Genomic DNA, 18,749 nt, shown 5'->3' with positions numbered 1-18,749 from the left:
AAGTCATATTGATAGTAGGCTAATATAACTGATATAGACACTTAAATAAAGTTAAGTTAAGGTTAAAGTACCAATGATTGTCACACACACACTAGGTGTGGTGAAATTTGTCCTCTGCATTTGACCCATCCCCTTGTTCACCCCTTGGGAAGTGAGGGGAGCAGTGGGCAGCAGTGGTGGCCACGCCCAGGATTCATGTATTGCCTACATTATAACACTTACATACGACTTAACTTTTTGCGGCTCCAGACACATTGCTTTTTGTATTTGTGGTCCAATATAGGTCTTTCAACATTTTGGGTTGCCGACCTCTGATCTAGTGATACGCCACAGAATCACATGCATTCATTTTCTACTGCTTGTCCCTTTTGGGATCGCGGGGGGTGCTGGTGCCTATCCCAGCTGCATTTGTGCGGTAGGCAGGGTATACGCTGGACAAATCTCCACCTTATCGTAGGCCAAAGAATCACTAATGTAAATATTCAAACACAGTGTTACTGTTCAAACTCTGTGTCCTGTTACTGTTACCAAAAATATTAAATATGCTTCTTCAATAAAACCTCAGCCTTGTTTTTAATGCAAATTCAGGCCGACTGCGATACTACATTTAATTGTTGGTTCTTATGGTGGTTCTTGGAAAGCCAAGTGTTTTCTGAGATGGTACTTGGTGAAAAAAATGGACAACCACTGTATTTGACGATTCGACTTTGAGGTTAGTCAACTCAGACTCCTTCGAGTCAAATCGTTGATTATTATTAAAGACAGCCCTCATTTTAATGTGGCATGAACTATATACCAAATCGTGCATCAACTGTTACTGCACAACATGAATCTGTTGATGATATTGAGTACATGTTGGGTAGTTTATACTAGAATTTATGTAACATATTGATCCTCTATAGCAAGGGTGTCAAACTAATTTTCATTGAGGGCCACATCGCAGTAATGGTTGCTTTCAAAGGGCTGTTTTTTTAAAATGAATTTACATTATGCATGCGGGTAGTAACCTGTGATTAATCATGATTAATCAAAATTCATATGCATTCGATATATTTTTTTATGTATAACTCGCTTTAAAATCATGAATAAAGATGACAAGCTATTTGTTTTTAATCTCACAAAAATTGTTTTGTAATACAGTATTTAATAACACAATTGACATGTTTAGATAATATTAAAGATTAAAATAGGAATTTTTTTCTGTGAAATGTCATGTCTTGTGATCATGGTTTGTTTAGTTATGTTCTGTTACTTCAAGACTCCATTAGTTCCTGTTTTTTCACCCCCTTATTTTGTCACCATGGCGACCTATTAGTTTGACCTGTCTCACGTGTTGGACTCACACACCTGTTACAATCATGTCGTTATTATTTAAGCCTGTTTTTTCAGTTGGTCGTTCTGGCGTCATCACCCTGTTTAGGACCACTCTGTTTCATGCCTGTTTCATGTCATAGTTCATGCTGCCGTGCTCACGTCACCTCAATTAAGTTTTTGTTTATTATTGCCACAGTTGGTGTCTTTCGTTTCTATGCCCATAGTTCTGCCTTTGTGCTAGTTTTTGTTTTCTTAACCAAGTTTGTTCTCCGCCTTGTGCGCGCCTTTTGTTTGCACTTTTTCATAGTAATAGATTAAACATGTCTTTACCCTCACGCCACGACCGGTCCAGTTCTTTTGCATTCCGGGAAAACAAACCACACCATAGTCCTCGTTACGACATTAAATTTGAAAGAACAAATGCATTTAGTAAAAAAAAAAAAAAAAAGTACTTTATTGAAACCCGTCTTTTCCAGGCTTTCGCGGGTAGCATGGAATGATGGGGTCTTGAGTTTGACACCTGTGCTCTATAGAATATAATTATATTTTAATACAATCATGTTTGCTCATAATTTCTGTATTTCCTTGTAGGTCAGAAGTTTGTGAAAGGAGAGGTGTCAGTGTTTGAAGATGATGTCCATGCAAAGTAAGTGTACGCCAAGATTCTAGGCAGTAAATAATGTATCACACATTGCCAATATACATGTGGTGGTGGTGGCATGGCCAATATGACATCACGATTAATTTAACTGGCAATGATGCATGTATTTTCTTTAAAAAGGCTTAACAAATGTTATACATACAGGACAGGCCAAAAGTTTGGACACACCTTCTCATTCAATGCAATGTTTTCTTTATTTTCATGATTGTCACTGAAGGCATCAAAACTATGAATGAACACATATGGAATTGTGTACTGAAAACGTGTATATTCTAGTTCCTTCAAAATAGCCACCCTTTGCTTTGAATACTTTTTTGCACACTCTTGGCATTGTCTCGATGAGCTTCAAGAGGTAGTCACCTGAAATGGTTTTCACTTCACAGGTGTGCTTGAAGCTCATGGAGAGAATGCCAAGAGTGTGCAAAGCAGTAATGAGAGCAAAGGATGGCTATTTTGAGAAACTAGAATATAAAAAGTGTTTTCAGTTATTTCACCTTTTTTTGTTAAATACATAACTCCACATGTGTTCATTCATAGTTTTGATGCCTTCAGTACCAATAATCTACAATGTAAATGGTCATGGAAATAAAGAAAACGCATTGAATGAGAAGGTGTGCCCAATCTTTTGGTCTGTACCGTATATTTAAAAATAAATCACTGTAAATTTAAAAATAATATTAGTTGGAAAATGTAACGCAGGCTGCACTATATCATTCGCTCCCTGAATGCTGGAATATGGTTTGTCAAATATGTGTTGAAAAGTCCTTTTAAATGAGATATGAAAATAATAACATGAGATGGTTTATTGATGGGCTTCACGGTGGCAGAGGGGTTAGTGCGTCTGCCTCACAATACGAAGTTCCTGCAGTCCCGGGTTCAAATCCAGGCTCGGGATCTTTCTGTGTGGAGTTTGCATGTTCTCCCCGTGAATGCGTGGGTTCCCTCCGGGTACTCCGGCTTCCTCCCACTTCCAAAGACATGCACCTGGGGATAGGTTGATTGACAACACTAAATTGGCCCTAGTGTGTGAATGTGAGTGTGAATGTTGTCTGTCTATCTGTGTTGGCCCTGCGATGAGGTGGCAACTTGTCCAGGGTGTACCCTGCCTTCCGCCCGATTGTAGCTGAGATAGGCGCCAGCGCCCCCCGCGACCCCGAAAGGGAATAAGCGGTAGAAAATGGATGGATGGATGGTTTATTGATGTTCTCTACAGCAAAGTCACTGTAAAACTAAGCACACAAAAGAAAGTATATGAATATACAGATGAAGTGCACATACATGTCGGAATTATGTTAAATTAATAATACAGTTTGGAATAAACTGTTGGATCTGATGTTGCTATCCTAAAGCTATATGGTATATTCGACCAGCTCATTTGCAGGCTAATCGCAGGCCACATACTGTAAATTAGGGTTGTCCCAATACCAATATACCGGTACCAAAATTATTTCAATACTTTTTGGTACTTTTCGATACTTTTCTATAAAGTAAGAAAAAAATGGCATTATTGGCTTTATTTTAACAACATATCTTAGGGTACATTAAGCATATGTTTGTTATTAAACTGTTTTCCTTAAATAAAATAGTGAACATACAAGACAACTTGTCTTTTTGTACTTAGTAAACAAACAAAGGCTCCTAATTTAGCTGCTGACATATGCAGTAACATATTGTGTCATTTATTATTCTATTATTTTGTCAACATTATTAAGGACAAGTGGTAGAAAATGAAATATTAATCTATTTGTTCATTTACTGTTAATATCTGCTTACTTTCTCTTTTAACATGTTCTATCTATACTTCTGTTAAAATGTAATAATCACTTATTCTTCTGTTTTTTGGATGCTTTAGTTTAGGTGGATACCACAAATCTTGGTATCAATCCGATACCAAGTCGTTACAGGATCATACATTGGTCATATTCAAAGTCCTCATGTGTGCAGGAACAAATTTCCTGAGTTTATAAACACAATATACATTCAAAAAAAAAAGATGTAATGCCAAAAAATATCGACATAATCATAGTAGTATTGACTAGATCCGCTACTGTACTTGGTATCATTACAGTGGATGTTAGGTGCAGATCCACCTGGGGCCTTTGTTTACATTTTGACGCCAATGAGCTACGGTGTGTAGTGAAGCATGTTTAGCTATTTCTCTTCCTGCAGGGTTGATACTTGTAAGAAACGTATTTATTTGTCGCCATGGAGGCGAAGATTAGTGATTTAGAAGTAGCTAAAACACTGCAGACTAGGGCTGGACTTTAGCCGCTAGCTAGCTAGCCATGTCTTAAAGCACCTCTTCTTGAGGGCGTTTCAGTGTTTTAACTTCACTTTTATTGTTACTTTTTAAGCCAAAATACCTTTTTCTGTCTACACACTGTGTCTGCTTGTAAGTATTCAGTGATTGTGTGCCGCCGAACATGCTCCTCTGCTCATAAACCAACAATGACACGACGTGATGGAGTTCCCTGAAAAAACCCACGCACGCGTGCGGCGAGAGCATTCAAAACGCAGATGTCCAAACCGACGTTGGAATATGCACACGGCGGTGGCGATGGCCAAGAAGAACGCGGAGTTGGAATATAATTACAACACTTTATGTACATATTTATATACATATTTATATAATATTTATATAATATGTAACTACAAGCTCCATTCACAGACAGAGTCCCATTGCTTTTATGAGAGGTCAAGCGAGTCAAAAGCCGAAAAAAAAAACCACATATATATATATATATATATATATATATATATATACACACAGTATGTTTTTTTTTTTTTTTTTTTTTTTTTTTTTTTGTGGCGGCCGTAATTCTTTCGTGGCGAGCCGCCACAAATAAATGAATGTGTGGGAAACCCTGCATTAATACATTTTTTAATCTCCAATATCACTCTCTATATGCACATTTCTTAACCTTCTTCTTGTGCTTGATTTGTTGGTGGTGGAAAAGAATGGTCAGTCACACCTCACCGTGGACATTGATTGGCTGTCATTCAGCATTTTATCTCAACTTTATTTTGGTAATGGCTAAGACTGTAGAAAAACAATAAATAAAAAGGTGAGAAAAAGTATATTTTTATTGCACATCAATCTTTTGATCGGCCACAATGATGTACTACATTTTAAAGACAAATACGTAAAGTTGAGGGCATTTCACACCATTTTAAGTGAGATCGAATAGATATTATTTACTTTAGTTATCACCATTTTTAAATCACTTTAAAGTACTGTGTGGAGCGTTTTTATTGTTGCCTAATAGCCACAAAGCAAATCATACTAAGTTCCCAGAGCTGGATACCATTATTCAGCTGAATGACTCATGTGAAGAGGGTTGTGGGAAGTTAAACAGCAGAAACTTTATCACCACACAACACAACGTGCAATTTGAATACAACATATGGAAATAAAAGTTAAATGGAGCTCTTTAAACATAATGAGCGTAAAAGGGTTAGGTGACTTATGTCGGCAGACTGTTTCTGCTACTACAAGGATAGTTGTGTGTTCTTATCTTAGTTAGAGTGTGGAGTAAAATTGTGGTCAATTGTGCCGTTGCTGCCCACACAACGGTCCGGCGCTGTCCATCTTTTTCTTTGGGTTAGCTTGCCACTGAATACCGTATTTCCTTGAATTGCCGCTGGGCATGTAATATGCGCCTACCTTGAATTACTGCCGGGTCAAACTCGCACCCCAAATGTATTAGTGCATGCCTACTTTTACCGCCGGGTCAAAATCGTGACGTTACAAATGACCCTTCCACTGTCGACTTTTCAAAATGGTGGAGGAGTTTTTTTTTGCTTATACAATGTGTAAACCAGGGGTCTTGTTCCACAGCCATACAGATCACACTGATAGTTGTGATATAAACAACTTTAATACTCTTACTAATATGCGCCACACTCTGTGAACCCACACCAAACACATTTCTGGAGAATATCGGCTCTTTAACACATTATAAACGCAACATAACACTTACCCAGAATGCAATGCATCCATGACTCTTACTGCTTATATCTAGCACCAAAACCTGCCCCCCCTCGCCCCCTTCTCCGTGCGTCGGTTGAGGTGGATGGGGTTGGGGGCGCGTGTATAATATAGCCAAGAGTCATGGATGCTTGGCATTCTGGGTAATTCTTATGTTGCGTTTATAATGTGTTACTGAGCCGATGTTCTCCAGAAATGTGTTTGGTGTGGGTTCACAGAGTGTGGCACATATTAGTAAGAGTGTTAAAGTTGTTTATATCACAACCATCAGTGTAAAAGGTATGCCTTTTGACCAAGTAAGCATTGCAATCTCGTATGAGAAGCAGCAAAATGCATGCGTCCGGCCGGCACGCAGACAGCATGGTGTAAAAGTGGGCGCGATGACATGTTGTAGAGCAGTGGTCCCCAACCACCGGGCTGCGGCCGCAGAAGAATTTTTTATGATTTTTTTTTTTTATCACACTAAATTTTTTACTGCATGCCATTGGCAAGGGTGAGAAGAGGTTTTAAAATGATTAGCGCCTGCTTACTTTTACCGCATGCCTTGAATAAGCGCAGGAGTGAGAAGAAGTTTTAAATTAATTAGCGCCCCGGCGGCTATTCAAGGAAATACGGTATTCAAGGTTCAGCCCGTCAGAACAGCAGTGAAGCATAAGGAGCACAAAACGTGCTAAATAGTGGTCTTTCTAACGATGCCTCATTTTATTTAAGTTGTTTAAAAAAAATCGAGAGATTTCAGTCGGTGTACAAGTACCTTTTGTAAGGACATTGAACAATCCCGTGATAATAATAACTGCCATCACAACTGGTTATTGTAACTAACATTGATAAGTATGGCAGCAGATGTTGCACTCAAAATGTCCAAAATGGTGCTGTACACTTTCACTGCCCTCAATAGTCACTATCTTGGCAACTTAGCAGAAGGGAAGGTCCTCAACTTGGGGCTTTCAATTCATGATTAAAAAGAAGAGTAGAATATACAGTACACAATATGTACTTGATTGCAGCTTGGGTTGTCTCCGTACCAAAATGTATTTGGATAATTTTCTAAATAAAGGGCACCACAAAAAATTGAAATATTGGCTTTATTTTAACAAAAAATCTTAAGGTACATTAAACATATGTTTATTATTGCAATTTTGTCCTTAATTAAAATAGTGCACATACAAGACAACTTGTCTTTTAGTAATAAGTAAGCAAACAAAGGCTCTTAATTAGTCTGCTGATGTATGCATTAACATATTGTGTCATTTATCATTCTATTATTGTGTCAACATTATTAAGGACAAGTGGTAGAAAATGAATTATTAATCTACTTGTTCTTTTACTGTTAAAATCTGCTTTTTTTCTCTGTTAACTTGTTCCATCTCCACTTCTGTTAAAATGTAATAATCACGTATTCTTCTGTTGATTGATACTTTGCATTAGTTTTGGATGATATCACCAATTTGGGCATCAATCCGATACCAAGTAGTTACAGGATCATACATTAGTCATATTCAAGTCCTCATGTGTCCAGGGACATATTTCCTGAGTTTATAAACATAATATACATTTTTTTTAAATGGAAAAAGATTTTGTGATGCTAAAAAGTATCGTTCTAATCATAGTGGTATGATACGCTCCTGTACTTAGTATCATTACAGTGGACTTTAGGTGTAGATCCACCCATGGCGTTTGTTGACATTTTGGCGCCGTGTGTAGTGAAGCATGTTTAGCTACTCCTCGTCTTACAGGGATGATACTTTATTTTTCGCCATGGAGGCGAGGATTAGTGATTTAGAAGTAGCTAAAACACTGCAGACTGTGGCTGGACAGTAATTGCTAGCTAGCTAGCCATGTCTTAAAGCACCTCTTTCTGAGAATGTTTCAGTGTTATAACTTCACCGTTGTTGTTGGTTTTTAATCCAAAATGGGTCCATTTGCCCATTTCTGTCTACACACTGTGTCTGCTTGTAAGTACTCTGGGATTGTGCGCTGCCGAACATGCTCCTCTGCTCGTAAAACTATAAATGTCACGACGCGCCGCCATTCCAATTATATTAAAAAAGGCGGTATAGTACCGAATATGTTTCTTTAGTATCGCGGCACTATACTATTACCGGTATATCGTCCAACCCTAATTGCAGCGTGTTTCTGTTTGGATCTATGCCCACATATAGCTATATTAAAAAAAAATATTTGATTGATGCAGCACCTGACTTAAAGACATTATTGTTTGTGTCAAAACGGCTTCAACGGAGGAGGTGTGTGCTTGTAAGTCACCTTCCACCATCTGATTTGGGAAAGGAACAAGCCTCGGGTGGCATGTACTAGCAGCGACCTCGCAGGGACCCCTGTCGTCAAGTGTAGTCGACCATCTGGTACGGAGAGACGTTCAGCATGGGGAAGCTCGTCTGGTAGCAGCTTTGTGAAATCTTTGTTTGCACCTTGTGTTGACCAACATAAGTTTTCAACACAGAGTATTATATTGAGGAAAAGCTGTGTTTCTAACAAAACATATATAACTGTGTTTCTCCTGCTGTAGAGACACAAACACACACAGCAGCTTAGCTGACCGTCCGTCCGGATAGCCAAGTCCTGGGGCCTCATTTATAAAACTGTGCGTGGATTCCAACGGTAAACGTTGTATAATCCAGTGTTTTTCAGCATTTTTTGAGCCAAGGCACATTTTTTTCATAAAAAAAAAATACAGAGACACACCAACAGCAGCTATACTTGCTAACCCCCCCCCCCCGATTTTTCCGGGAGACTCCAGAATTTCAGTGCCCCCCCCCCCTAAAATCTCCCGGGGCAACCATTCCCCCGAATTTCTCCCGATTTCCACCCGGACAACAATATTGAGAGCGTGCCTTAAAGGCACTGCCTTTAGCGTCCTTTCTCACCTGAAAAGGAGACATTTATATATGTCTCCGTTATCCACTGGTTTATTTATAACCCATAAAGTAGGCAGGCACGGAGTTATTTCTCAGCATGTGTTTATTCCACCCGGATTCCCATCATGCGTTGCTTCAAAACTACGGCAAGTAGTAATGTCCAAAAACATAACAGAGACAAAACAGAAAAACGAAGAAATGACATGGCGACGACGAGTAAGAAGTACGCTTGCAAGTTCCAAAATGATTGGAAAAAAATAATTTCAGTTCATCCAGGACAGCTCAAAGGGGAAGGGGTATGCTGCCTGCAAATTTTGTAGATCAGACTTCTCCATTGAACACACTGGCCGAACGGAAATACTCATTCATGAACGGATTTTATAAAAAAAAAAAAAAAAAAAAAAAAAATATCTGTATATATATATATATGTATATATATATACTTCAAAGTATGTCATCACTTGGCCCGGTGTATAAAATCAAGCACTTAGGCTTGGAGACTGTTTCTACAAACATTTGTGAAGAAAGTGTTGAGCGAGGATCCTTTTTTTGGAAATATGCCTATAGTTCACAATCATTCTAAAAAACATAATAAAGGTAGTTTTCTAAATATTAAGTAAATGCGATCAAAAGTTTGCAGACAACGTAGCCTCTGGGAGCTGCGCAAATCTGCCTATAAACCCCTAAAAACATCCAAACACCTCCATTAAGGTTTTATATACATGATGTATGTAGTGTAGAAACGGGCACATTTATAATAACATTTAATATTTACGTATTTTGATCATTATAAGCATATGCGACGCATTAATTAAAAAAACACATCACATCTGTCAAGATGCAGAGATGACAGGCGTAGCGCAGGAAAACATGACTTTAATATGATAACGGGAGACAGGAACCAGGTGTACAGGAAACCAGGACAACAGTAGAGAGCAAACAGGATACCAGGAAACCAATCATCGAGCCCAGACTCGAGGGTGAGGCAGGCATAAATAGCAGCCAGCTGATTAACGACAAGTGTGGCCAGGCTGCCAATCAGCAGCAACAGGTGAGGGAAAACAGCACTCAGGGAACCAAACAGGAAATGGAACCAGGAAATGGCAGGAAATAAACAACGACCAAGGAAATACAACTTGACGTTCGCTTTTTTCTCTCCATCACACATTATTACTCATTGCAGACTTCATGAGAGCCAACAAACAAAATAAAACATCACTTACTGTACAACGTCTGCTGTCATTAGGATACCAACTACTAACTTGTTCATATATTCCCGTTTAGATGAAAAATCATCATAATACTCACAAAGAAACGGGGTGGGGTGAACAAATACCTTTTTGTGTCAATTTGGCCATTTCCGACTCCTAAAAGGCTGTCAAAGTGTACCAACTTGTCAAAACGCGTCCTGAGACTTATTTTGTCCAGGTGAGATGCATTATTTATGATCGAAAATAAATTTAGGGAGCAAGGAAGCGAGGACGCAGCAGACCACTCGATGTAAACATCAGCACATAGCGCCTATAATAACAATATTACTATTACTTGGCTAATATTCAAGTCACGAAATGTAAATGGAGTATTGTTGGTGGTTTTTGGATGTTTTTTATTGGGTAGTATGAAACATACTGTGGTGCATTAATTTCACAGGTGCATCACAGCGTTTGCGTTTTCCTTCAACAAAACACAACTACTCCTAATCATGACGGGCTTCATGGGAGACGACGACGACTACTTAGGAACAATTGATTATCAGAACCTTGTATTTTTGAGCCTGAACACAAGGAGGATGAGCTACAAGTTTTAAGAGCTGAGTGACAAGCAGATCCATCAAGTAGCACTATTGTTTGGTTTAAGAGTTAATTAGCTGTCGAAAGAACAATATGTGCATGCATGGATGTTTTATTGTCGTATTGTCAACCTGATTGACAGGGGTCCAGTTTCACAGACGCAGGTCTGATAGATGCACAGGAAGTACTGTAAATTCACCATTAAACTAATTAATTTTAATGAAAAATAGATTAGGTAATTGTTTTATAGAGAGTATTACTCTCTATTATTAAACGCTGGTCCTCCACTCTATGTAGGCTTTTTTAACATATTTTAATTGCTGCTTATTTTTTTCTATGTATTTGTTTTAATGAGCAAGGTCATTATGAACCTGGGTGTATTTTCCTGCCTCGTTCAATCTGCTCTTTGCAGCTTGCTGCCACTGGAGTGTCTAATCATGGCTGCTTGATGCAGTTGGCCTCAGTGGAATCAAGCTGTCAGCTAAATAGATTTTCGCCAGATTGGCCCACTCGCAATAATGTGACATCTTAAAATTTTTTACGTTTACACTCACAAATCATGGGTGCAGTCTGGAGCTCAGAATAGAAAATAATCCTCATTAAAATCAACATGTTATATTTTTATAATTCTATTTACTATATATATATATATATATATATATATATATATATATATATATATATATATACCATAAACGTACAAACACACAGACATACATTGCCTTACCTTTGTAAATAAAGGTTAAATGAATAAATCTGATGATACACAGATTTAATGACTCAAAATGTACATTTCTGGCAACGGCGTGGCGCAGTGGGAGAGTGGTCGTGCGCAACCCGAGGGTCCCTGGTTCAAATCCCACCTAGTACCAACCTCGTCACGTCCGTTGTGTCCTGAGCAAGACACTTCACCCTTGCTCCTGATGGGTGCTGGTTGGCGCCTTGCATGGCAGCTCCCTCCATCAGTGTGTGAATGTGTGTGTGAATGGGTAAATGTGGAAGTAATGTCAAAGCGCTTTGAGTACCTTGAAGGTAGAAAAGCGCTATACAAGTACAACCCATTTATCATTTAACTTTTTTCAGACATTTTATTCTATTTTAGTTTTTCCAAGGTTGCTGAGCAGAGGTTTTCAGCATAGAATTTAGTAATAAGTGAAATATAGCAACATGGCATTGTGATGTAGTAAAGTAGATGTGATGTAGTAATATCATTGAATCTACAGAAAACAAATGGGTGAACCTACTTTTGGCCTACATTGTGAATCATATGACATATATATATATATATATATATATATATATATATATATATATATATATATATATATATATATATATATATATATATATATAAAATCAGAATTTCCCGCAGCGCTTTGTTGTTAAGGCGGCCGCCTTAACAAAGAGCCACCGCCTAAACCATGGGTGTCAAACTCTGGCCCGCGGGCCAAATTTGGCCCGCCGTGTAATGTCATTTGGTTCCTGAGGTAATATCAAATTAAGATTAGAGCTGGCCTGCCGGTATTATACAGGGCCGGTGCCGCTGTAACAACGCATTTGCCAACCCTCACGATTTACCTGAGGGACACCCGAATTTCACTGCTCCTCAAGAAAATCTCCCGGGGCAACAATTCTTCCGAATTTCTCCCAATTTCCACCCGGACAACAATATTGGGGGAGTGCCTCGAAAGCACTGCCTTTAGCGTCCTCTACAACCTGTCGTCACGTCCGCTTTTCCGCCATACAAACAACGTGCCGGCCCAGTCACATAATATCTGCGGCTTTAACACACACGAATGAATGCATGCATACTTGGTCAACAGCCATACAGGTCACACTGAGGGTGGCCGTATAAACGACTTTAACACTGTTACAAATATGCGCCACACTTTGAAGCCACACCAAACAAGAATGACAAACCCGTTTCGGGAGAACATCTGCACCGTAACACACGTAATACCTAGAACCCCTTGCAGCACTAACTCTTCCTGGACGCCACAATATACACCCCCGCTACCACCAAACCCATTCCCACCAATTTTTATTTAAATTTTATTTGATATGCCATTGATATTTTTCAATTATTATTGATAGGTTGATTAGCAACACTAAATTGGCCCTTGTGTGTGAATGTAAGTGTGAATGTTGTCCGTCTATCTGTGTTGACCCTGTGATGAGATAGCGACTTGTCCAGGGTGAACACTGCCTTCCGCCCGAATGCAACTGAGGCTGGCTCCAGCGACCCGAGAAGGGACAAGCGGTAGGAAATGGATGGATGGATAATTTGAAACTCGACTTTGCATGTCACTATAAAGTTATATAAGCCTTGCTTGTTCAATATTCAATGCAAAACTTGTTTGGATCCCTCTTAAAAGGTTAATTTGTTTAACCTTGGCCCGGGGCTTTGTTCCGTTTGAAATTTTGGCCCACTCTGTATTTGAGTTTGACACCCCTGGCCTAAACTAAAGCCTTTAAAAGAATAGATAAAATAAATTAATATATATATATATATATATATATATATATATATATATATATATAATATATAATATATATATATATATAATATATATATATATATATATATATATATATATATATATATATATAATATATATATATGTATATAATTTTAATGTTTTATTTATTTTTTGTCCTGTCGAGCTTCTTAGGCAAATCATATAGTTGATGTAGATGCCCATATCGGCTGTTTAGATTTACTTTACAAAAGAGAAGTGTAGGATACTTCTCTTTTTGCCGTATTTGTGATTGACTTTATTAAATGTATTCATATTATCATTTGGTACTAATCTAAAGTCTTAACAAGCTGCTACGCATCGTACAGCCTCTGCCTCTGTCAGTGTGTCTCTGCAGCACCCAGCATTGTCCCACCCACACAACCATTCTGATTGGTTACATGCAGAGCGGTAACAGCCAATCAGCAGTGAGTATTCAATACAGTAACAGCCAATCAGCAGTGAGTATTCAGAGCGCATGGAGTCAGTGCTCATGGCAGAGGCAGGCAGAGAGGAGAGATGTGGGGGTTTGCAGAAAGGTGTTTAGCAGGTGAGCATAATGCATAAACACCTCCCAGTCAACTATTCGTGACGTCACTATGAGCCCGTTGACATTCGAGAAATATAAGCGGCAGCTCAGCTCGCTCGCAGTCCTTGAGATTAAGGCTAATTAGCTTTTAGCGTAACGATAGCTCACTGTGCGGTGCGTGTGTGTGTGTGTGTGTTATGGACAGCAAAGCCCTGTCTTTCTGAGAAAAAGACAAGCCTTATTGACCTACCTACCTTTTTCTGTGTTGATTGAACTGTGTTGAAGCAGCATAAAAGGACATTATGTTAAATGAAGAGTTTCTGTCTCTGATAGTTGATATAATAATGTAAGTGCATCATAAAGCCTACATGAACTCCATGGTGTTCAGGGATGAATGGTCTCTCCTATTGCACTAATTTTTTCAGCTATAGTTACATTAATCATTAGTAATGGAGCAGCCCAGTTTTGAATGGCGGGGTCCCTGCTATCACATGTTGACAAAAATATAGCATTTAGATGATTAAAATAAACTACAGGCTTTCCAAATGCTGTAATAAATTAAGCATGATGAGTTGAGCATACAGTATGTCAGCATGTGGCCCCACTTTTAGCTCTTTTTTTCAAACGCTTATTGTAAACGCTTACTTACAGTAAGTAATTAATTTGACTTTGTAAGTCATTATTTTAGTATATCAGGTAACTAAGACGGTTTCGTTTTTACTATACGGAAAAAATATCAAGATATATATTGTATATCGCCATTCAGCAAATGGAGCAGAAAACAACCAAAAGTTGTAGGCTTCTTCAAGCGACGAAGCCGGCCTACGTCACCACAGTCTGCAGTCTATTGGTCCCCAGGCTGTGGTGGCAGCGACAAGGTGGAAACGTGATGGCGACAGGCCGAGTTACACCGATCGTTACACCCACCCACCCCCTTCCCTGGTCCCCGACCCCTGGAGATTCACCACCTTAACTAACAAATTGCCTGGGGGAAACACTGGTATCTATATATGGATATACAGTATATATTTATATATACATACCTATACATATAGATTTATAGAGAAACGTGATGTCAACTATTTCTAATACAATTATTACTGCTGTTATTACTTTGAATCATGATTAATTGTGATTAATTTTCAGTAAATGACTTGCTTGTAAATAAATAGGGAATACTTTTGAAAAATACGCCAACGTTTTGACAGAAATGCAATTTCATTGTCAAAATGTTGTATATGTAAATTTTTTAAACGTTTCACTTGAATGAAAATCATTTTGATGTTGAAAAAAGACCCATCGTGGTGTATTTCGAAGCGAAATTCGTCAGCAAGTCTTCCGCTCATCTTTGATCTGACATATTCATTGAACTGATTGCTGTTTTTATTGCAACCCATGCCACCTTTCCGGTAACAACCCGCAGTAAAGGTAATGAAATGTGTGGTGAAAATAGTTTGGCTGATCATTCTGCATAGATACGTGATTAATCGCATATATATATATATATATATATATATATATATATATATATATATATATATATATATATATATATATATATATATATATATATATATATATATATATATATATATATGTATATATATATATATATATATATATATATGTATATATATATATATATATATATATATATATATATATGTATATATATATATATATATATATATATATATATATATATATATATATATATATATGTGTGTCTTAATAGGATTAACCAGAGAATAGTGCTCGATACCGTGGTAGAGCGCAATATGTATGTGTGGGAAAAATCACAAGACTACTTCATCTCTGCAGAACTGTTTCATGAGGGGTTCCCTCAATCGTCAGGATATTTATAAATAAATTCCCACACCTACATAAATGTATATGTATGTATGTATGTATGTATATATATATATATATATATATATATATATATATATATTAGGGGTGTGGGAAAAAATAGTTTCGAATACGAATCGAATCGTTTACGTTGTGCGATTCAGAATCGATTCTCATTTTTTTAAAAATCGATTTATTTTTATTTTATTTCATTTTATTTTTTTAATCAATCCAACTCACCACTACATAGCAATACCATAACAATGCAATCCAATTCCAAAACCAAACCTGACCCAGCAACACTCAGAACTGCAATAAACAGAGCAATTGAGAGGAGACACAGAACAAACCAAAAGTAGTGAAACAAAAATGAATATTATCAACAACAGTATCAATTTTAATGATAATTTCAGCATAGCAGTGATTAAAAATCCCTCACAGACATTATCATTAGACATTTATAAAAACAAAAAAAGAACAATAGTGTCACAATGGCTTACACTTGCATCGCATCTCATAAGCTTGACAACACACTGTGTCCAATGTTTTCACAAAGATAAAATAAGTCATATTTTTGGTTCGTTTAATAGTTAAAACAAATTTACATTATTGCAATCAGTTGATAAAACATTGTCCTTCACAATTATAAAAGCTTTTTAAAAAAAAAATCTACTACTCTGCTAGCATGTCAGCAGACTGGGGTAGATCCTGCTGAAATCCTATGTATTGAATGAATACAGAATCCTTTTGAATCGGAAAAATATCATTTTTGAATCGAATCGAATCGAAAAAAATCGATATATTATCGAATCGTGACCCCAAGAATCGATATTGAATAAAATCGTGGGACACCCAAAGATTCACAGCCCTAATATATATGTTTCTGAGGTTTATCCATTATACAGTGCTCAATACCGCGGTAGAGCGAAATATATGTTAGGTCAGGAAAAAACTCAAGAGGCTATATCATCCCTACAAGCCTGTTTCGCCCACCTGTTATGTAGCGAAACAGGCTTGTAGGGATGATATAGCCTTTTGTATGTGTATATATATATATTTAGATATAAAATATACATATATAATATATAAAAATAACAAAAAAATATCATCTTTGTTGTTTAATAAGGTTTTCCTAATATTAAATAAGTCAATCATCAGTTTGTGTGCACCTGAATTTTGTTATATCATGTAATCTGTAAACCATGTGATGTTTTCAGCAGTGAATGAGGCGAACAGCATGGTGAAAGTGGCCGAGTGGCAGCAGACCTACTATGCATCAGACTCTGGCATCCAATCCGGCGCCACCACGGTGCGGGATGATGACTGCAGTACTGGATACAGTGGCAGTAAGAAGTACACAAGCACTACAACTAATACTACCACGGCAACAGCCACCAGTGAAGGAGGAGCAACCGGTGGACAAGAAGGTGAGACTTTTTATCTTATTGAATATGTAGTGTTTGCTTGTTGTCACTCTCTCAAAACATTTTTATTTTTTATTTTAAATCCAAATATTGGACTCGGGAGATGTACTATACAGATCTACTTTACTAGTGGCTGCCATTTGCCTGGTCACCAAGGTTCCCCTTAATACCAAACACTGTGATGAATTGGCCCTCTCTTCACTCACACAGACACATGCATTGGTCTCTGTTTATCTGAGATTTAGTTCATTTAAAAGGGCAAGTACATATTAACATTTGACATGTAAATATGTGAAATTAAAGCCAATGGCTCATTTCCATCTCCAGTCCCTTGGCACGTTGATGATACGACAAAACGCGCACACAGATTGACAATATTAAAAGTTAAAAATTCCAAGATTTAAGTGCCAAATATGCTTTTATAGAATAGGGTTGTACTGTATTAGTATAGTACCGTGATACTAATGAATCATATTCGTCGTCGCCCCTATCGTGTCATTGTTGATTTACGAGCAGAGGAGCATGTTCGGCAGCGCACAATCACAGAGTACTTACAAGCGGACACAGTGTGCAGACAGAAAAGGGAGATTGGACGCATTTTGCCTTAAAAACTAACGATAAAGGTGAAGTTATAACACTGAAACAACCTCAGGAAGAGATCCTTTAAGACATGACTATCTAGCTAGCGGCAAGCATCCATTCGCAGTCTGCAGTGTTGTAGCTACTTCTAAATCACTAATCCTTGCCTCCATGGCGACAAATAAAGTACGTTTCTTACAAGTATCATCCCTGCAGGACGAGGAATAGCTAAACATGCTTTATTACACATTGTAGCTCACCGGCGTCAAAATGTAAACAAATGCCATAGGTGGATCTACATTTAACGTCCACTGTAATGATACCAAGTATAGGAACGTGTCTAGTCGATACTACTATGATTATGTCGATATTTTTTGGCATCACAACATCTTCTTTCGTTTTTTCAAAGTTTATATGATGTTTTTTAAAGTCAGGAAATTTGTCCCTGCACACATGAGGACTTTGAATATGACCAATGTACGATCCTGTAACTACTTGGTATCCGATTGATACCCAAATTTGTGGTATCCTCCAAAACTAATGTAAAGTATCAAACAACAGAAAAACAAGTGATTATTACATTTTAACAGAAGTGGAGATAGAACATGTTAAAAGAGAAAGTAAGCAAATATCAACAGTAAATGAACATGTAGATTAATAATTATTTTCTACCACTTGTCCTTAATAATGTTGACAAAATAATAGAATGATAAATGACAGAATATGTTACTGCATATGTCAGCAGCTAAATTAGGATCCTTTGTTTGATTACTTACTATTAAAAGACAAAGTTGTCTTGAGTGTTCACAATTTTATTTAAGTACAAACTTGCAATAAGAAACATATGTTTAATATACCTTAGATTTTTCGACAAAATAAAGCCAATAATGCCATTTTTTGTGGTCCCCTTTATTTAGAAAAGTGTCGAAATAATTTTGGTACCAGTACCAAAATATTGGTATCTAGAAAAACACCACTTTAGACACATTTACCCTTTTTGCATTTCTTGAATACATCAAACAATTTGGAAAATACATATTTCATAGTATACACTTTCATTTAAACCAGTAGCTTATTGACTATGATTACTGTTTTGTTTTCCAAAGAGGCAACTTTTCAAGGATTTATTAAATGCTGCCTGTGTTGCTAGTTCCCTTACAGTGGGTCAAAAAAGTATTTAGTCAGCCACCGATTGTGCAAGTTCTCCCACTTAAAATGATGACA

The 18,749-nt window shown here is 37.4% G+C and overlaps 1 protein-coding gene across 3 annotated transcripts in view; it reads left to right on the top strand.

Moving 5' to 3' along the window:
- Window positions 1–18,749, top strand: part of LOC133541214 (junction plakoglobin-like) — a 252,078-nt gene that overhangs the window by 126,793 nt on the left and 106,536 nt on the right. For 2 of the 3 annotated variants that reach the window (XM_061884426.1, XM_061884427.1), the window contains exons 2-3: window positions 1,906–1,960; window positions 16,740–16,949. In XM_061884426.1, coding sequence (XP_061740410.1) covers window positions 1,945–1,960; window positions 16,740–16,949 — 226 coding nt within the window. In that variant the 5' untranslated portion in view covers window positions 1,906–1,944. The remainder of the gene's footprint in view (window positions 1–1,905; window positions 1,961–16,739; window positions 16,950–18,749) is intronic. The other variant, XM_061884428.1, reaches the window with a different exon arrangement.

Source organism: Nerophis ophidion, linkage group LG23, assembly GCF_033978795.1.
Source record: "Nerophis ophidion isolate RoL-2023_Sa linkage group LG23, RoL_Noph_v1.0, whole genome shotgun sequence".
Classification (NCBI taxonomy): Eukaryota; Metazoa; Chordata; class Actinopteri; order Syngnathiformes; family Syngnathidae; genus Nerophis; species Nerophis ophidion.
Note: the sequence above shows the minus strand (reverse complement) of the source record. Positions and strands in the feature narration are given on the sequence as shown.